The 20,997-nt window shown below is 51.5% G+C and overlaps 1 protein-coding gene across 1 annotated transcript in view; it reads right to left on the minus strand.

The window, feature by feature from the left end:
• Nucleotides 1-20,997, minus strand: part of LDB2 (LIM domain binding 2) — a 184,545-nt gene that overhangs the window by 4,593 nt on the left and 158,955 nt on the right. The window contains exons 7-8 of the mRNA XM_006160623.2: nt 5,750-5,873; nt 1,728-1,873 (exon numbers count right to left, since the gene is read on the minus strand). Coding sequence (XP_006160685.1) covers nt 1,728-1,873; nt 5,750-5,873 — 270 coding nt within the window. The remainder of the gene's footprint in view (nt 1-1,727; nt 1,874-5,749; nt 5,874-20,997) is intronic.

A 20,997-nucleotide genomic window follows, 5' to 3' on the forward strand; every position in this document is an offset into this window, starting at 1 on the left:
CATAGGTCAGGTGTGTCAGAACACACCGTGTGGAGGCTGCCCTCCCCTGCAGCCCCCGTGGCAGACATCGAGGGTAACCCGCCCCACCCAGTGTAGACCTCAGAAATCACCATTCTGTGCTTGGAGCTGGAGGGGCAGACTCCTCACCATGCCCAGAGCAGCAGTGAGTTCTTCAATGACCTGACCCGGTCTTTTCACAAAAGGCCTGGTTCTGTAATTCCCTGGCATAGTGCAGAGTACATGGAGGGCGGAGAAAACCTTTGCTGAACTTGTTCAGACTCTTAGAACATGTGCCTTTTGGTAGCTACTCCCCAAATGCAAATTCTCTGAAATGCGTTTTCTTCGTTTCTTAGAGGAAACTAGCAAGTTAATTTCTAAAGCTCTGGGATTCGATGAAGAAATGGGTTACTTCTGAGCTGGCTCAGCTTATTCGCATCAGCGACCTTCTCCCCAGGTACTCAGGGCGAGGGTGAGCTCAGAGAAGAGGGCTGTTCCCGTCATTCAGGGACCGATTCCAACTGGTCGTCAATGGAAATAGCGCCTTCCAGGGCAGGTGGCCTCTCTCCGCCTCCCCTCCTCAGAGGGGTGGGAACTACCCCATCCTGGAAGATAGGAGCATCCAGCGGCCCAGGGAATTCTCAGGACGCTGAAGGGGTTGGTTCTGGCCAAAGAGAACTGAGCAGTGGGAAGCGGTAGAAGTGGGTGGGCAGACGGGAAGGCATGCTGGGAGTGACCGGGAGTCCCTGTCCAGTGAAGGCCACTGCCCAGGTGAGAGATGGCGGAGGGGCAGAACAAGAGGGTGAGGACAGAAGGCTGGATGGGACAGGAGGAAGATAGGAAGGCATACTCGCCCGGTCGGGAAGCAACAAGAAAGGAGGATGCTTCCGAACACTGTCTGGGGTGTCCGTGGAGCACCAAGCGATGTCAGAATCCAGACAGTCAGACACCCAGAGACAGAGCGACAGGACGGACAGCAGTGAAGGAAAACCCACAAGGAGCGGGCAGGGAAAGGGGACGGCGCAGTGTGCAGGGGTGAGAGAATTCCGAAGCCATGGTCTAGTGGGGGGTGGGAGACTGGGAGGAGACTGGGGGGACAGGGTGAGTGGAGAGGACAGGGTCCCTCACCCTTGGCTGTCAGCTTGGGAATTCAAAGAAGCCCCTTCCAAGTGGCCTTCATCAAGGCCCAGAAATGAAAGAAAGGGTCAAGGGGCTAAGAGAGTTGAGAGGAAACCAGGGCGGACCCTCCCTGGAGTAAGGGAGGGTAAGGGAGCACACAGAGCTGCACTGTTACTGGCGGCAAATCGGTTCCCTGGGCCTTAAAAGGAGAGCGGAGCAGCTGCTGGAAGGGCCAGTCGATGACACCGTGAGCTGAGCTCGGGAGCCAGTTTCCAGCAGAGCTCAGGGTGCCGCTGGTGGTGCGGCCCTGACACGCCCCCCGGCATGCCACACGTGATGTGTTAATCAAACCTTAGGTGACGAGCCTCTGTCTGGCTCAGGGCTTTTTAATTCAGGTCCCATTGCAGCAGACTCTTAGCACTCCTTTCTAATTCCCAGGTGGCGGGGGTTTCCAGGGCCGAGTTCTCCACCCTCCCTGCCATTCCTCCCTCCCCCACCTCCAATGGCCCAGAATACTCTATGCAGCTAAACGTTAATTTAATTCGGATCCTGAGAGTGGGAACCAGGCGAAGGCAGCTCAGGCCCGACAGGAGAGCGAGACTTACAGGTACCTGACTGGACAGGCCCAGGCTGGCGGCCGGCGTCCTCCTCTTGCTGCCGGCACTGTTGGCGTTGTTCCCTGCGCTGCTGTTGGAGGTGAGGCTGGTGGAGTTTTTCCTTTTCCTCCGTTTGGTGGTCGGTTGTCTGGTCGGTTCCGCTGCGGTGTGGGGAAGGGAAGAGGGTCAGCTCCAGGGCAGGAGCAGGGCACCGCCGGCACCGGGCCCGCGATCAAGTCTGTGTAAGACAGCTACTTGGCTTTCTTCTGCGTCTCGTAATACTACAAAAATATAAGGCGCTATTGATTTATTTTTAGAGTAAAACAGGAGTAGGTCCTTTTTGTATGTAAATGAGATGATTTTTATTCGATTTTCTTTATAATTACATGTAATGAGTGTATTTTAAGAATGAGCTATAAGTATTTACTACTTTGACCATTTAATTTAAAATATTATTAACATTAAACATTTTGGAAACTGTTTTTCCTGCATGCTCTCTGACACTGGAGGACTCCTGGGACCCCTCGGCCTGGGGGCAGGAGAGGCGTGAGCGGCAGAGGGACCGTGAGCTCGGAGCAGCTGCCCAGCTGCAGCCTCCTCTGTTACCTCTCGATATTCTCAGGGGAGAGAAGAAAAGCCTGGCTCTGTCACCATGAGTGTGGAGTTAGGGATTCCCAAGTTCAGTCAGAACCCCGAGGTTTCGGAATCCCTGGAAAACGACAGCTCGGCCTGGCACGGGCAGCAGCTCAGTGGAAGGGCACAGGCCTCCTGGAGAGGGGCTGCACAGAATGGAGCGTGCTGGGCAGCCCTCAGGTGTCGGGCTGTGGGGGAGCGAGGGGTACTTGTGCAGAGTTCGCGCTCTGCTGGGCAGTAGCCCTGTCTCCATATGAACTGTTTAACATTCGCAATAGCCCTGCCGGCCAGATATTCCCCTTACAGCCTCGGCTTATAAATGGGACGGATTCAGAAGCCTCTTCCAGGCAGTTACTGAGAGAGCCAGACACGTGAGAAAGAGCCCCCTTCTTGCAGACCCTGTTTCCTCAACTGCTGGAGAGGGGGCAGCAGGAGCTGACGGGACCTGAAACGCTCTGTGACCGACCGCGGGGCCAGTAGGTGGCAGGGCGGTCACACCGCTGGACTCCCAGGTGGTCAACTACTGTTCAAGTCTGGTGGCTTGAAACTCACACCAGGTGTGTGCGTGTGCGTGCCCGAGAGGAGAGTGGAGGAGAAGGGATTGCGGGTGGCCATCCCCCGGGGATGATTTCTCACTTTCTGTCTCTCTGTCTCTCTCTGTGTCTCCTGCAAGTGCACAAGCCCTATAGCAGATCTCTCTCTAGAAAAGAAAAAAGGCTGAGAATGAGAAGATTCTCTTCTCAGCGCGTTTCAAAGACCACCTGGTCCCTACGCTACTGTTGCCTTTCAGTGAAGAAGATGGGGTGGTGTTTATATTTACCCACTATTTTGTGTGTTGTGTCATAGACATTTTCTCTCTTATGCTCACAGATTTCATCAAAGTGTCTGTCATCTCTGTCAGCAGTTATGGCATCTCTCTGAAGGGCGAAAGCGCAGGAAGTGAGCTCCCCAGCCCACGGAGTTGGGAGGAGGTTGTGTGGGACACTTGAAGTCAGGCAGACTCCAGACCCCGATGAGCATCTCCTGCCTCCGACCTCGAGAAAGTAAGTGCGCCAATTTATTTATTTATTTATTTTTAGGTTTTTGCCATAGGGTTGCATGTGTGCTTGCAGAGAGACACAGAGAGACGGAGACAGGGAAAGTGAGACGTCGTATCCCGCTCTCCCCCTTCTCCTCCCTTCTTCTGGGGTTTCGGGCACACATGCACATGCAGCCAACATGATTTTCAAGCCACCATGTCCGAGGCTTGAATTGCGGTCAGCCATGTTGGAGTTCAGCATGCCACCCGTTGGCCCCAAATATGCCAAGTTTAAACATCTGTCCTTCGTTTATGAAATCTGGAGCAAATGTACCTCAAATGCACACTCTGGATCCCTCCCATTGGCAGCACGTGGCTGTGGTAGTGAAATCACAGACTTAGGGGACTTAAGCCTTTTTGTAACACAATCCTCCTTTATTTCTAAGTCATGAGACTGACTTTGTCAAGTGGCTGGAGTCTCAGGCCTCACTAAATGAAATCAGAATGACAGTTAACATCTCAGGAGGCCACGGGGAGGTCCCACACCCCAACTACCATTGGTGCTGCGGCCAGGTCTCGAGCAGTGCCCGGCACCTGATAGGGCCTAGGAGATAGTTGTTGGATGAATAAACTTATTAATGAAAAATATACGAATTCTACACATTTCTATTGAAAAATATAGTCACTCAAAGCATTTCCTAAGTGACCGGAGTTATTTTTTTCCATAAAGGCTTATTGATATCAAAAGAGAAAATAACCCAATTTAAGCATATTGAGTATATTTGAAACTCTAAAAGTCTAAAATTCTCCTAAGATGGGGATACAACTGTTCTGTATAAAATAATGTCCACTTCCACAGCTTCCTGAAGTAGGTTCTTGGTTAACACTCCATTATATTCACTCTATGTAAGGTCCCTGGCCAATTACCAGTGGAAGGTGACCATTACACTTTGTGGCTCAGAAAGGTACGTGCCTCGTGTTAATAATTACTCTCTATAAAATAATTTTTAGCAAATGGATACATTTTGCTTTTATGATCAGTGGGGCTCGACACATGACTGGAAGTGAAAACGTCTGAGACAGAAAGCCCATGAGCAGGGACTGTTTAGCCAGACTGCATTCCGGGGAGGTGAGGGGATGGCATCTCTGTGTCCTCTTACGATCAGCACAGCTTTCCATGCAGTAGGCCTCAGGAGGTGGAGCGGAATGGGTCTTTTTCTTTCTTTCGCTCCTTCCTTCCATCCTTTCATCCTTCCTCCCTGTCCTTCCTTCTCACCCTCTTTTCATTTCTTCCTTTTCATAGTTTCTATCTTTTTTTAAAGAGATTTTTGCAATAGAGCATGTATGCTCACCAGAGAGACAGAGACAGATAGAGAGACAGAAAGCAAGAGATCACCCAGATCACCCTCAGGGGATGTCCACACTACAATCCTTCCTTCTCCATTTTCCTCTTGGGATCCTGGGCACGCATGCACATGTGCACAGTGTGAGTTTCAAGCTGCTGGGTCTGGGACTCGAACCAATGTCAGTCATGTGGAGTCCAGTGCCTTAAGCGCTATGGCACTTGCTGGTCCTATCATTCTTTTTCTTAAGTTTGTTTAGGAGTTGGCCTGGCAGCTCCATGGTTAAGTGGTGGATCTCATATGGCTGACTATGGCTGGACTCCCAGCCCCAGCGGCTTGAAAAACACACCTTGTGTGTCTGTGTGTGTGTGTGTGCGTGCACATGTGCACCCTAAATCCTGATGGGTTGGAGAAATGAGGAGGTGATTGTCATGAGACTTTCCCATGGGGGGAGTATTCTCTCTCTCTCTCTCTCTGATAAGTGTATGTATCCATAGGCAAGTAAGTTTCTTTCACAGGAGTGAGAGAGAGAGAGAGAAGCACAGGGTCCGTGTTTTGAATCTCCCTTCCCAGCTAGTGAGACCACAGACACAGCCAGCACGAGAAATTTGACCTGGAACCCATTGTCTCTCACACAGCTTCCGGAGTTGCAGAATATGGTGGCTGCTCTGAGTCACCTGGTGTGGCTTCATCACTCTTAATCCTAAACCACTTGTGTTAGTCCAGCCCGGAGTCTGGTCCAGCACAACAACCACTCTACGGGACACTGGGAACCCCGGGTCTGACCTCAGCTCGCCAAAGACCTTCTTGATCACTTCAAATGCGTCATTTACTTCTCTGGGTTCCAGGTTCAAATTGGCTGGCTAGGAAACCAGACCATTCCTGAGGATATTTGCCCTTCACAAACTCCATGTCTCTGTCCAAAATGGTGACCGGAATATCTCTAGTGAGAGCCTTTTGTGACACATTTATGACCACCTCCCTTCACACCCAAGAGAAGGTTCTGAAAATGCACTTAGAACCAGAGTGAGGTGAGGGTGTACCTGGCGGGGCCACCATGCGCTGCCACTTCTGAAACAGGCAGGTCTTGAGGCAGTCGCGAGGGCTGAGGTTGTAGGTTTTATGTCTTGACATCAGCTCCTGCATCGGCTCCAGGATGACACAGAGCTGCAAGGGGTTCAGAGACATTGGAGTTTGCTGGTATTAACTGCAGTAAGTAGTGTTAACAGCTGGAAAAGGTTAACTAGCTCGGAGGTACTCTTCTCCCTGGTTTTCATTTTCTCCATACGAGTTTGGAGGAAAAGAAATATTACCAACACTTGATTATACCCACGTAATTTTAGTATCACTCATAATACTGTATTATAGCCAAATGTGATTGACACACATACCTGGATGCACCCGTGCACACGTGTGCACACACACACAGACACACACTTTCTGTATGGACTATGGGGTGGAAACCTAGAGCTCTTCTGAATTCAAGTGACTCTCCGGTTAAAGACAAAAGCTCTGGTCTATGGCGGGCACACGCTCTTCTTGCACACGCACACACTCGGATTATAATACTGGCGTGTGCAGCCCATCTTGCAGAGAGGTCATGCTCTGAACTCTGGAGAATGGGGGGGGGGCGGTGGGCCCCGACCCCAGGGCCTTTGACCCTAATTCTTACAGAGGCAGCTTATTTCTCTTCATGACCCATTTGCAATTCATACGTGAAGACACGCAAATTACACACACTGGCACTCAGTAGGTGTGCGTGGCTTCTCTGTGGCTCTGCACAGTCGTCTGCTCATGGCCTTTGGTTAGTTTCTCAGCTTTACTTTGGTCCAAAACATGACTGAAAAGTTAACAGGTGCAACAGGACCACATGTGTGGCCTCGGCTCTTCTGGACGCCTTCTCAGTGGGAAGCCTATCAGAATCTCACTGCAAGAATACCCTCCGAGGGCAACGACATGGGCTGATGCTGCATGAACGATGTTGCACTTAGAGTGATGCAGACATTGGTGATGCACTGCCACGTGGAAAAGCATCGTTTTAATAAAGGACAGGTGTGCAGTCTCCAGCGTCAGCACCCCCCCCCCTTATGCCATCCCTCACCTTGAGCAGTCCCCTGGGGCCACCCACTGTGTCCTTTGACTCCTGCGGGGATTCTGCCTGGGCTCCCCTCGCCAACCCCCTCACCCTCAGGGTGTCGGAGTAGGTTCCCAGGTAAACGATCCTCCAGGTGCACCTCCCCGGTGCAGGCCGCCGGGTGTGTGTGCTCTGTTCTCCGCAGCCCGGCCCTCTCACCTGTCTATAGGCTTCGTAACATCTGCTCCCCAGTCTGTCTCCCCCGGCCATGAGTCCTCTGGATGCCTAGACCATGTCTGTATCCCTGTCTGCCCAGGTCTGCCTTCAATGAATGCATGTGCTAAGAAGCACTTCCTAGGAAGACTGGAGGACCCTTCTATACTCATGTCCCCAAAGCGTGACCTAAGGAACACTCCCATCAGAACCAAATGGACACAGACTTCCAGACTCTGCCCCTTCTACCTCCCTGGATCTGGAGATGAGGCCCTGAAACTGCCTTTTAAAAAACCACATCCCCATGGCATTGTGATAAACGCCAACGGAATTTGAGGCCCACTGTCTGCACAGTCTGAGTGTCACAGCAGACCCCAGCAGCAGGACACCTGTGGAACCCTAGTGGCATCCAGCGCTAACCCGTTCTTCCCACGTCCTCCCCTCCCCCATGCTCCCTTCCTTCTCACGTCTCAGGGTGACACTCAGGATCCCTTTGCCCCCTTTTTACCTGTCAGTAACCTAAATCTGCTAAAACCACTAACTTCATTGGAGGCGCAACTGTAATTTTCTTCATTCGCAGTTTCTCTGGAAAAGACATCAAGATTTCAAACCCTCAGCTACAAGAGCAGTGTACAAACAGGGGCCATGCCCAGACCGAGAGGGTGAGTGAGCGGCCCCGGCTGTGTGTTGGCCTTCGGTCTGCACCTGCGTGCTTATTTGAAGTCCTGACTGAGATCCAAAAGGTCTCCGTAGATCGTGACCATGAAGGAGGCGGGATGGCTGTTTAATTAGCTCAGTATTCCAACCCTGTGTATCCTCAATGAAGAATTCCTTTCTGGAAACCAAAGTAAACTCACTCGCACCTGGCATGAGTTTAAGCCACTGGGTCTGCAACTCGAACTGCGGTCAACTACATGGGAGTCCAGCGACATAGCCATTATGCCAACTGCTGGTCCCAAGTTAAATAATTTTTTAAAGGATGGTTATCCCTCACTGCTCAATTCAGGGTCAAAGATGTTTGCATCTGTTATTAGGCAAAGATTGTAAGAAAGGCTTTCTGAAAAATTCTCAGGGCAGGGAAATACTTTCAAATAATAATACTAATAGAAGTTAAAGGTTTTCCAGCTACTTCTCTTTGATGCAGTTCCTGTTGGCTGTAAATAGTTTGTAATGAAGGTGAAATACAGGTGGGCTATGGGACAAGCTGGGACTTAAAGGCTGAGCAGGGCAGTGTGGGAGTGGGCCGTGCAGGTCAGCACCAGCTGCTGCTGGAGACAACGCCCACCTGCACATCGTGAGAACGGGAGTGTGCCTAACGCGTACGAGCTCACGGTCTGCAGGTATCACGGCTGCATGTTAGCAAGCACAGTGCAGACTGCAAGGCAGACCAGTCTCTGTTACTTCAAATCAACAAGCACTAATTGAGCTTCCTCCTAAGTGTCATCACTGACTAGGTGCTGGGGACACAAAATGAGAATAACGCAACCTCGGTCCTCACAGAGTATTCTGTCTCCTTAAAAATTACTTAAACATCCTAGGAAACATACCCTACAGTTCTAGTATCTCAGCAAATCACACCTTTCTAAAGAAGTATTTTCCATCATATGACAGCTGAGATGGCAGGACCGGAACGGACTGCCGGCATGGAACGTGCTACAGAATGAGGGAGTTATGTCGGCTGAGAGAAACCCTTAGCTCATTATCTCTTTCGTTTTTACAGTGCCTTCCCTCTCTGGGTTTTAGCCAATGCTTTTTTTGGACGATAATCTTCAAAATATATCCCTTCCCCTTTAATGTAAAAATATCTTCCCATCTCCATAAGTCAACCCAAAGGAGCTTGCATCTGAATGCTAATCGAGAAGCCCCAAAGCCATTTTTCTTCCAGGGGAGAGTTCCTGGGCTGGAGAGGAGCCCTCCCTCCCAGCGTGCCAGAGAAGGCTGCTCTCTGCAGCACAGATGGGGGCAGCGTGCTGTGGGTGGCAGGGCTCACTCAGATAAGCCCGTCTTCTCCAGTATCAAGCCCGGGCACCTTGGCAAGAGCGAGAGGCTGGGCGCCATGAAATGAAATCAGGAAGACAGTCGGGGGGCGTGGGTTCCGGCAGTCACTAGAAAACCCTTCCAGAGCCCTGATTCCTGCTCTCCCCGAGGGCTGGTACTCAAATCAGGCAGAGGCTACACACCCTGTCTTTCAATTTGGTATGACGTTCCTGGAGGCTGATGTATCCTCTGTGGCCTCTTTATTCACTCCAGGTAAAGTCCTCTGTCTTGTAAGTGTGAACTAGGCTACCATGTATATGCCTTTCCCTATCCTGAACACACATGCACACACACACGCACATGCGTACCATTCAAACACACATACAGGACTGAGAGTCACAGCACAGGATTCTAATTTTGAAGCACAATTTTATGTGCACCGTTGGGGCTATTAATAAGTTCCAGAGGTCCGGTCTCTGCTTGAAGAAAAAGGCCAAAACCCGTGGGGCTGGGTCTGGTCCGCAGCGCTTCACACAGGGCCGCAGCTTAGTTTGGGAGCTCCTGTGGAGGTGCTGGAGGTACCGGGAGGGCTCCTGGGGCCTTGTGGAAGGGGCAGGGACTGGCGAGGCCTGGAATCTCGCTTGGAGTATGAAGCCCCTACACCTGTGGTTTCTCCCCAGGCCTGGTGGTGCCCCAAAGAAAGCCCAGCCTGCCAGGGACGTTTCTGTTTCTCTAGTACTTATTACTAGTCCTCATAAATCCGGGTTTGTGTCTGCATTGTGAGTTCCTTTCCTTATGGACTGCTCCTCTCCTAGCTAAGGTAAGCCCTGTTTTACTTTCCTTTCCTCTAACACAGTGTCAGGTATACCTGAATGTTTGTTGGGTCATAACTGGATAGCTATGGACTGCTACCTGCCAGTCTTTGAGGCAGTACATTGTATCTTTAACCTCACTACCTCCTGGCCCACTGCTGGTGAGAAAATTCAGACCCAAAGTCATTAAGTTGCTAGAGCTGACATTAAAGAGTGCGGTTCTTAGATGTATCAAAGGCAATTTAGCCACCTGAAGGGCAGAGAAGAGGTTCAATCAAGTTTGACTCCAGCTCTGGGCTCTACTCCTAACTGCTCTGTTGTCTCCCCCTTAAATGTGAGCAGCTTCACACATGGAAGAAACCAAGTTCGAAGGGTTTGTCCTGTTAGTTTTGCTCCTTGCAGTTGGCACCAGGTAGCAGGGGAGGCAGCCACGAAGGAGCCAGCTCTGGAACCAGTGTGGACAGAACTCTGACTACTTTTCCTATTTTTCCAAAATCTTTTCAAAAGGGGACTGGGGCAGTCATGCCCACAAACATTAACAGACCATTTACTTTCTATTAACAGGATTCTTCCTACCTCCTGTCCCTGGCATAGTACCTTTGAGATGCATATTTCAACCATCACAGTATATTCTTATGCTTATCTCTTCCCAAGACACAGAACTTCCCTTTTTCTTGAGATGTAGATTAAGCCTTTCTTTAAGGAAGACAGGGATTTTCCCTTCCAGTCGCTGATCTAAGAATTTGTGGAACCCACCTATAACCTACAAGCACCCCGCTTCTACATGTCCCGCCTTATTGGGCCAGACCAATGGGAAATCTTTTAATTAAATGTTGGGTGTCAATCTCAAAAGCAAATAAAAGGAACCTATGTACATGATCACCCTGAGAAAAGGCATGTATGCCTCTTCTCCGGGCCTAGGTCACTCACAGTTGGCTTGGAAATAAACCGCATTAATTATTAATTATTAATTTTACAGTTGGTTATATTTTTTCCGTCGACACCAGACTCACCCGGATTCGAACCCTCCAGTCTGCCATTACCAGCTCTGTGTTTTAGCCTCTCAGAACCTCAGTTTACACTTCTGTAAATTGGGGTAACGATATGTATCTCTGATGGTTTGCGACCCAGTACATTAACCCTTCGTTTAAGCCTGCAGCAGGCCAGTGCTGGGAAGGTGGACACTGCTGTCTGAGGGGTGCTGGTCACCTCCCCCAGCAGGAGGCCAGCGTGTGATGGGCCTGAGCAGTAAACCGCCCACCACCTCCCTGAGGCCTGGGGCTTCCAAACAGAGTGCTCCAGGGGGTGAGAATCAGGCCAGCAGCCTTTATTAATGTCTCTGATAAAAACCCAGCTTTAGAATTCAGTGATAAATACCAAATGTTCAGCTCCACATACCAGACTTGTTTCTTTCCTTTTCTTTCTTTTTTTTTTTTTCCAGTAATTCATTCTTCTGGCTAAATATGAATTAGAACGGTACGAGGGTGATTAAGAGAAACTCTTATGTAAGGTGCGGGCATTTCTTCTAACTAAGCACATCACAAAAAAAGATCTTATATTAAACCAGTAGAAAAAGATAACTTATGGAATGTGAAACAACAAAACAAAACAAACAAAAAACATGCGAATACTCCCCACCCAGCAGCAGGTAGTAATGAACAACAGGCGTCCACATGACTCAACCCACTGCCTGGGAGAGGAAAAACGGAGAAGGAAGTGCTTTTCCTGAGAAGCCATGCAGTTGGAAACATCAGATTAGGGTTTGGGTTTATTTCCTGATAGGATTAAAGGGAGATTGGTTGTCAAATTCAAAACATCCTCCTTTTAATCTGAAGATTCAGCCAGAGGAGGCTCGGCCTCTTCCCAGTTGTTTTGCAAATTGATTACTCAGATTGTGTGCATTCCACCCTGGAGACACTGCAGCCTGAGGGGCTTCCCCAAGAGCAACTTCCTGAAGGGACATTGCCCTTCCAGGGTGGAGAGGCTGCGCATTTCAGTATTTGTTTCTGGGACTCAGGTTTGAGGCTGCTGATACAGGGCCATCGAGACCACTGACTTCTCTTCGGACTCCCAGGCGTGAAGTGTTCTGCTCCCCTGAGCCACAGCTGCCATCCCCCAATAAACCCCACTCTGCCCCACCACCAGCCCGCTAACCAGGCTCCAGTTTCTGCTGCGCCTATCAAGCCCCAAGTCCCAAGAGGGCAAAATCTGCCATGTGCTCTCTTCCCTCCTTGCCCATACACACCCCTCTGCTCCTTGTCCTTCCACACTGCACCCCCTCCCATGCCGCACCCTCTCCCGCGCTGCACCCCCTCCCACACTGCACCCTCTTCCACGGTTCCTCCTTCCACTCTGCACCCCCTCCCACGCTGCACCCCCTCCCACGCTGCACCCCCTTCCACACTGCACCCTCTTCTTCTTTTTTTTTGGAGAGGGTTTTGCTATAGGGCACGTGCACTTGCCATACAGACAGAGACAGAGAGACAGAAAGTGAGAAATTACCCCCCAGGGGGTATGGCCATGCCACAATCCCTTCTCCATTCTCCTCTTGGGCTCTTGGGCACGCACGCACACGCACCCAGCGTGAGTTTTAAGCCACCGGGTCTGGGACGCGAACCGTGGTCAACTACGTGGGAGTCCAGCGACATAGCCATTACACCAACTGCAGGTCCCCCACACTGCACCCTCTTCCACACTGCACCCTCTTCCATGAACCATCCTTTACCACGCTGCACCCCCTTCATACTGCACCCCTTCCACAGGGCACACCCTTGTACACTGCACCCCTTCACGCAGTGTCCCCTTCCACAGGGCATCCCTTCCACCTCTCCTGTTCTTGCTCTGGGTCTTTTCTTTCCCACCATGACGTGAGATCTGGTCAGTCTTTCCCCTTTTCAAGTCAGACACCTTTCAGTTGGGTCTAGTCTCAGTCTTCTTTGAAGTTCTGAGTGTTCTGGCCGCCTCGATGGCCATGCACTCAGGTGGTGATGTGGTGCAACCGCCAGCACCTCCCGGTGCCTGGTGGAGGGGTTTTCTCGGGCCTAAGCCCAGCCCTGTGTCGTTCCCCATCTACAGCGAAACCTGGTGGCACAAGTCCCAGGGAGGAGCCAGTTTATTTCTGGTTAGGACACTCACGGGTGGAGTGGAACAGACCAGATGCGGACCTTTCCTCCAGTCTCTGCATGATAAAGACTTGCTTGGAAGGTTAGGAGAACCTTCTCAAAATGACAAGTTCCCATTTGTCCCCACAGACTCCGCTGAAGTTTCTTTCTCCCTTAATTCCTTCTCTCCAGTCAACGCAAGGAATCCTAAAAACGCCATCTTCTACACCAGGGGCTGCCACACACTAGTTGCTAGTTATCCTGTCTAGTTACCCCATGCTAGTCATCTCACCTATTTACCCCGTCTAGTTACCCATTCTAGTGACCCATCTAGTTACCCCGCCTAGTTATGCCGCCTAGTTACCCCTTCTAGTTACCTATCTAGTTACGTCTAGTTACCCTGCCTAGTTATCCCATCTAGTTACCCATCTAGTTACCCTGCCTAGTTACCCCCTCTAGTTACTCCTTCTAGTTACCCTGCCTAGTTACCCCTTCTAGTTACCCATCTAGTTACCTCATCTAGTTACCCCGCCTAGTTACCCTACCTAGTTACCCCTTCTAGTTACCCATCTAGTTACCTCGTCTAGTTACCCCGCCTAGTTACCTCGTCTAGTTACCCCATCTAGCTACCCCGCCTAGTTATCCCGCCTAGTTAACCCATCTAGTTACCCCTTCTAGCTACCCCGCCTAGTTACCCCACCTAGTTACGCCTAGTTACCTCGTCTAGTTACCCCTTCTAGTTATCCCGCCTAAAATCCTATTTTCTCCAGGTACATGCACACACCGTGGGCCTTCTGTGTTTCTGTGCCATGGCTAAAGCCCAAATGCAGTATTTCTCCCAGACCTTGTGCTCTTTTTAGACTGAACTGCAGGAAGTCCAAAGCATTAATAAATGGACAAGAAGCCCAGAACCATAGCACATAGTAATAAGCCAGCGCAAAAGCCAGCTTGGCCTTTAGCCAGTGTGCTGTGGTTACATGTTGCAGTAAGAAAAGTGAAAACACCGCGTACAAAGGAATGATGAATCAGCAGACAAACTTCCAGGCATTTATTCCTACTCTTCAAGGCTGGCTGTATGAATACGAGCATATTTTCAACCTTACTAGTCAAGTCTTGGAGCCTGATACTCGTTGGTGTGTTCACAAGGAGCTTCTTAAATCAGCTGCAAATTATCCGGAGAGGCGAACATTCTATCAACGTTGCCACTGTCTCCCTAGCTGACTACTTCCACCTCTCTGTTTCTAGGGCGCCCTGTATGAAGGCCCCATTATGCTCCTCCAGACTCCATGCTGCAGGGTTTGAGTGGGCTGGAGTGCTGGCAATCTGTGCTGGCTGGCCCCCGGGCCACTCAGCATGATTCCTGGGCTGGAGTGCTGGCATTCTGAGCATGACTCCTGGGGTTACATTTGTTTCAGGGAACTTCTGTTTTCCCCCCACCCCACTGGGGGCAGGCCGCTCCTTCTGTGTGTCAGTTTGGCATTCCACTTTCCTGGGGGAGCTGATGGACAGACTCCAATCCTTCCTCTGGGATAAACTCATAATCTCCCTCAGTTGGGAAGACGGAGTAAAATGGGAAATTATGGGATGGAGTTAGGGTGACCAGCTTATTTCAATTTTCTCTGGACCATCAAAACTGGAAGTTCTACATCCCTTTGGATCCATTCAGTGAGTTGGTTCTCCTAGATGGGCTAGTGAGGCCAGGAAGGTAGGTCTGGGCTTGGAAGTCAGACTTCAAGTCCCGGCTGGGCCCTCCACCCGTGAGGCGCCCTCCACTCTCAGTATTCATGGAGTTTAGTAATAATGCCTAATCGGAGGCTAGACAAACCTGTTTCTGAAGTTAAAAAATGATTCATCTCTGGATAATTGCAAGTAATAATGGCTACTTCAGGTATCTTTGAGGAAAAGCAAACTTGTGTATGAAACTGTCAGAGCCTTGATTGCTGGTTTCCAAAATGGACCAAGAACTCCTGGAAGTGGGTCTTATAAAAGTGGGGACGACACAGTTGAGTGCGGTGTGCCCCCGTTCGACACTGAGTATGGATTTACTCTTCTCCAGATGCTGGAACTTCTCCCAGAAGTTCAAGACTCTACCAGAGAAGGTCAGTTCTCTGTCATCTCCCCAACGTCACCTGACGCACTGGCCAAGGGTCCTGGGCTGAACCGATGGTACTTACGTAAAAGACCTTGCCCTCCAATCAAATTGCATTTGGGGTTACATGAAAACAATTCCTGAGAAGCTGAAATTTTAATGAAATGTATTCAAAGTGAGTGCACATTAATGCCCCTAAGCACTCACAGGTTGGCTCAGTCCTGCTGAGCAGGAATCTCACCGCCAGCGAAGCTTTTCAGTATTGATACTTCCTGCATTACTAACACTTGGAACCACATTCCTAATAATATGACTAGCAGCACAACTCCTGTGACAGCATGGGAGACTCTGCGTTATTAACACATCATCACAGACTGTGCGAACGCCAGCTTCCAAGGGGAACGATCGTAAACCCGGGTGGGGCCCGGCAGAGTGTGGCGGTGATGTGCAGCGCACGGTTCTGTGGTCACTGCACAACCAGGCGTGCTCTGTCCACAGTGCGGGCAGGAACCCCACCCTGTAAACCCATGCTTGGGCGAATCTGGCTAGGCTCCCGGGTGCGTGGGGCAGGATGGGTTAATGCTCTCCGGTGCTAACTCTGCCTCGGTCTCCATCTCAGAACTCGGCATCGTGTGGCTCTCATGATGAGAAACAGAGTTCCTTACGTAGGGTCTTGGAAACGCGTCTTAGCCCAGTGGGATGTGCGCGGCGATCTTTATCATGGGCTAGCTCTGCAGGAATTCTCGCCGGTGGCACCAGGATCCGGGAAGGCATGTCTGATCTTCCCGGTTTTACTGAAGTCCTACGGCAGCCGCGAGTAATGGGAAGGGCACAAAACACGGAGCAGCACCAGTGCCTACGGTCAGGCAGCATGGGCATCCCCCTTCTGTGCATCTCCATACACAGTCTGCTATCATTATAAAGACAATCTTGCCAGTTTGATAGCTGAAAACCGATATGCAGTTATAGCCACCTTCCAAGGTGAACTCAGAAGAGCACAGCTTAATTGGACTGCCAACAGATGGGGGCCAGCAGGTCCAGAGGGGATGGGACAGACGGATAGACTAGGGTGCCCACCTGCAGGTCCCAGCAGTGCCCGGCCGTTCCCGCACACACCTGCCCTTGTGGAGCCCTCAGCGCCCCTCCACCCGAGACCCCTCGGCTAGGACACTGGCAGCATGCGCTCCACTACCAGGACCGACCGGCACTCTCCTGTCTGCTTTTCACACCAAATTCAAACAAGCATCAAAGAACAAAAGAGGGTTCTTCGGGGGTCTCCCCACACCTGGGTGGGCACCAGGCTAGCTTCTGAAGGTGTGGGAATAAATAATCCCCGTTCGCTAAACTAGGGAATCTTGAAGCCTCTGACGGGGACCAGTGGACATCTGAACTGGGACCTGGAGTGAGGAGCAAGAGCACAACTGAGGTCTGCGTGGGGCACCGCGAGCTCGTCCTTCGCCCACCTCACAGCGCCCGCACTTGCTCTGGAAGTACTGGCAGACCGGTGCAAGTCTCCACTCTGAGCCAAGGGAGGGCTGCACCATGGCTGCATCTTTCTGGCCGAGAGAAACCCAGGGTGGCCCGCAACGTCCTGGCCCTCCCTGCATGCTCAGGATCAGCTGCCAAGAGATCTCTGGCGTTTGCTCAGAGAAGGGTGCTACCCCTTTTCTCGGGGAAGGTTAGAAAGATGTCCCCAAATTAGGGGAGGGAGGGCCATTGATCTAGGCCCTGGACAAGGAAAGCCCCAAAGGAGAGAGCTACACAGAGGACGGGTCCGAGGGGGCTGGGCTGACACGTGGTGGGTGATGGTGCCCCTGGGGTGACTGGTAGAGATGAAGTCAGGTCCGTCGAAGGAATGGATCACATCTCCTATCGTGTATTTTATAGATAGTAAGCTGCTAGGTAAAAGAGTTTGGGAAAATACAGTGGATAAATGAAAAGTTAGCCATTGTTCTCACTGCAGGACTTCTCAGAAACTTCAGCTGAATTCCCAAGAGGAAAATGCAGGGTTTCCTAAACATATTACTGGGTCACGTCGTCTTTTTTTGTATATCAAAATTGCCATTCTTCTAGATCAAAAACAGTCTCATGTTGGTGATTTCATATGATTCAACCTACAATTTTACCACTGAGCCCTTAGATCATGAGACTGTTCTGGAGAGCAGTGAAGCCGGACTAAGTTTCCTCTCATCCGAGCACAGGGCCCTGTGGGGGACAAGGAGCCATTCTTTGTATGGCACCCCCACTGCCGCTCCACCCCCAACTAACTGTTGCTCAGTGAGAACTCTTTAAATCAGACAACATTTGAGACTTTGCTATAGAAGACAGACATGGCAGTACCTGGGAGTCTGTCTCGCCTCGTGGCTGGAGCCTGAGGTGCGAGTGTGTGGAGAGCTGGGTCAACAGCAGGGTCCAGACGGTCTCGGATGTCCACCACTTCTCAGACGCTCGCCCAGCCCAGCCTACACCAAACTACACGCTACGAGCTGTGAGAAAGCGAGACCGTGACCACGGCAAGTCTGGTCTTGGGCTTTGTGCCAGTCCCAGCTCCTCAGGTGACCCAGGGCTCACTTCTGCCGCCTCAGTAGGAGAGTTTCTGTAGCCATGCAGCTGCACCAGGCTTTTCCGCGTGTCTCAGGCAGAGGGGGTTCTGGTGAGCTCGTGGTATGGCTGAGGAGAGGCAGAGTGACAGCCGCTCGACGTAAATCACTTGGATAACCATGAGAAAGAGGGCAGCCGAGGCCGAGGCAGGAGAGACCATCGTGGATGGGTCTTGGGGCCAGGCAGACCTGTGTGTGCCCCGACCCTCTCCCGCAGGACCCCATGGGACATCAGCGTGCTTGGCACAGGGTTCTTCCAGGAAGAGGAGACAGAGCGGGGAGAGCAGGGCCTGCTTCCCTCTGGTCACTCACACGGAGCAGAGGTCCGACGCGCTGCTTGGTAACCATGGTGACTATAATAGTGATGACGGTAATAGAACAGGTTTCCATAACACCTAACAGTTGGCGAAGCACATTTCCACACTTCACAGAGCGTCGCCTGGCCCTGTGGTGTGGGCAAGGCACAGCATTATCCGCGTGTTAAGCGAGAGTAGTTGTTCTACCTGCTTATATAAATTTGTGCCAAATGTATCCAGCCACCCCTAAAGAGGCAGTCATTTGCAGTATAGGGGTCCACTACTATTTCTCTTGTCTGAGGGAGAAGTTAGTCAAACTAGACAGGTACCAACACGCTGGCAGGACGTGTTCACCAAGTAGCCGTGGGCTCGCTCCAGTTCCCGGTCCCCCTTACGGTCGGGGTGGAGTCAGCCGTCACAGGGACTGTGGGAGGACAGGAAGCGCCACTGGCTAAAGTAGTTCGCCGTCTTCTCTTAACTACTTTTCCCCAAGCAGAAACCGCGGCATTGTGATTTCCAGCTGCAGTTTTGAGAGGAGGGTGACCAACCCTGGCTGGACTTCGCAGAGCAGGGGCTCCATCTTGGCTGGTTTCGGTCACTGTGTTTGAGCATTTCCTGGGTCCCACAGTCCTGAAGTCCTGCACTCTGCCTGCCCATGTGCTCTATTTTACACCAGTTCTGCTGCTTCAGCTTATTTCCAGCCTCCCTGGGCCACCTGGATTCCGGCAACGTCTCTCAGAACTCATTTGCTGATCATTTACCTCGAGTGTGTGTTCCTTGAGGGCAGAGCGGTGAGTCATTCGGGAAAAGGAATTACTCACAGGAAGGGTCTGGCACACACATAAAATGTACATGGGCTGGATTTAATTAGAAAAATGATCAACGTGAAAAGGCCATTTTACTTGGGACTCTTAAATCACCAACTTCACTTGGTTTTTCAGACTTCAACAACTTTTATATGTTTACTCCAACTTAAGAGAAAACAAGTTTACAGAGAAGCACCTTATCTGCTCCACAGTACAAGGCTGAGCAGGCTGCAGAGCAGAAACAGCCATGTCCTCCAAGCTGATAGCCTGAAGACGGGCGACCAGAATGAGCCATTCAGTGTCCAACTGTGCCTGCCCCGCAGTAAATCCCGGTGTTTGCACAGCTATGCCAGAGCGTAAATAGGCACCGCAGCCTGACGGGGGCAGGTGTGTGACACTTGGCCTAACGCATGTGGGAAGGCAGATCGGAATCCAGTGAAGGAGAGGGAGATGGCAGGGGGACCTCAGGTCCCTCCTGATAATATAAAAGGCAAATGACGCGTCAGTTTTGGGGGTTGGCTGCCACACAGGGTACCTGATGCTGACTGCGGCTCGCGAAGCAGGGCAGGCTCTGTTTGAAAGGTTTTGTCTAAAGGAATGAAGGCATGCCTCCTCGGGTGTGCTGTGGGTACTCCCTTCCCCAGCTCCTGGATCCTCTGTGCATGCTCCTGGCAAGAGCTGTGGCAGCCCTCTGTCCCCGCGGCCACCGCCCTGACGCGCACCCAGCAGCAAGCCCAGGAACTGCCACCTGTGGTTGTGTCCCAGGAGGACAGAAGGGCGTCCAAAGCCTCATGCTCCAGAAAGCAGCCCGATTTACTCACTCACAAGCAAATAAAGGCTGAACGCCGACTGAGTGCCAGGCAGATATTCAGGCGCTTGGCAAAAATCACTGAACGAAACCAAAGAGGGTCGCTGCTCGCATTAGGCTTCCACTCGAGGGAGATGGGAGCAAAAAGGAGTAAGCAAAATCTCGGACGTCAAGAAATGCCTCCAAGGTAAGAAACCAGGCACACAACAGAAGATGGCTTGAGATCGGGATAAGCAGGTTTGGGAAGCAGGCTTGGAGGGAGGAGGGCTCGGGTTTTTAGATGACGCAAAGTGATCGTGATCTTCGTACAGTGAGATGGGAGCGCGGGCTCAGAGACGGAGAGCCTTCCGTGCGGCTCCCGAGTTCTCTCGACCAGAAGCCCTGTAGGGCTCCTTCTCACATTACAGGGCGGGGTGCAAGTCTAAAAGAATGGGGAGGTGAACAATAAGTGAACACTTTCCAACGGGCTAAGAGACGTAAGCCATATGAAGGGAAATGGAGGGTCACAAGCAGAGCCCTGTTAGGTGCGCGCTGGCTGCTTAAGACAAGGAACCTTTCAGGGCAATTGGAGAACAGACTGAGGAGCACGGGTCCCGGGAGAAGCGCTCCAGAACATGGGGACATAGTTCAGAGGCCAGTGGGGGCCAACCTGGTGACAAACTGAGCCTCAGTGCCGAAGCCACCCGGCCAGCTGTGGGCTTGGATACAGACGGCTTGCAAACACGCTGTGGCACGTGTCGTTGCACATGACCCAGAGGAGCCGAGGGCGGGGAAGCAGACGGCAGCGATGTTGGGCCGGAGCGCTCCTGGTTCTCTCATTCGTGTGTGTGCCTTCGAGCACGAACAGAAAATTAACTTAGCAAGACAGAGACAGCCGGTGGAGGAGCGTGCCTGTGAGTCCGAGGAGCCGTGACTGGAGGAAGGGACAGAGGGGCATGTGGGGAGGATCACGGCCAGTGGAGTTGGGCCCCAGTAGATGCTCGGAGCCCTAGGTAAGGATTTTGGATTTTATTCTGAGATGGGAAAACATGGTGATCTGGGCGGAAGTGCTGCCACATTATTCAAATTCAGCTTAAAACAATGAGCCTGGCTGCTGGGTGGAGAAGGAGCTGCCCGAAAACAGGAGAGCAGATGGACCAGGAATGGCCACAGGGAAGCAGAGGCTGGCAGGGTCAGGAGAGTCTGAATGTGAGCCATGCGGTTCCCCACCAGGGCGGACGGCGCTGTGAGGCAAGGGGGGATTAGAGAACCCAACAGTGCTGGCCTGAGGGTGTCGGAGAGGCCAGCTCAGTTCTGAGAAGGTGAGCTAGACTGTCTGTTAGACCGCCGGGTGAGACTGCTGGGTAGGCAGGTGGGTATATGGGGCTGAACTTTATAGGAGAAATGGAGGCCCGGAAGACAGACGAAGGGGCGGCCGTTCAGAGATCGTGTTGACGCATGGGAGTGAATGAGACCTCCTGGGAAACAGATGTTGAAAGAGACAAGAAAAAAAAATCTCTGTGCTGAGTCTTGGGG

Source organism: Tupaia chinensis, unplaced genomic scaffold (genome assembly GCF_000334495.1).
Source record: "Tupaia chinensis unplaced genomic scaffold, TupChi_1.0 Scaffold000695_1, whole genome shotgun sequence".
NCBI classification, from domain to species: Eukaryota; Metazoa; Chordata; class Mammalia; order Scandentia; family Tupaiidae; genus Tupaia; species Tupaia belangeri.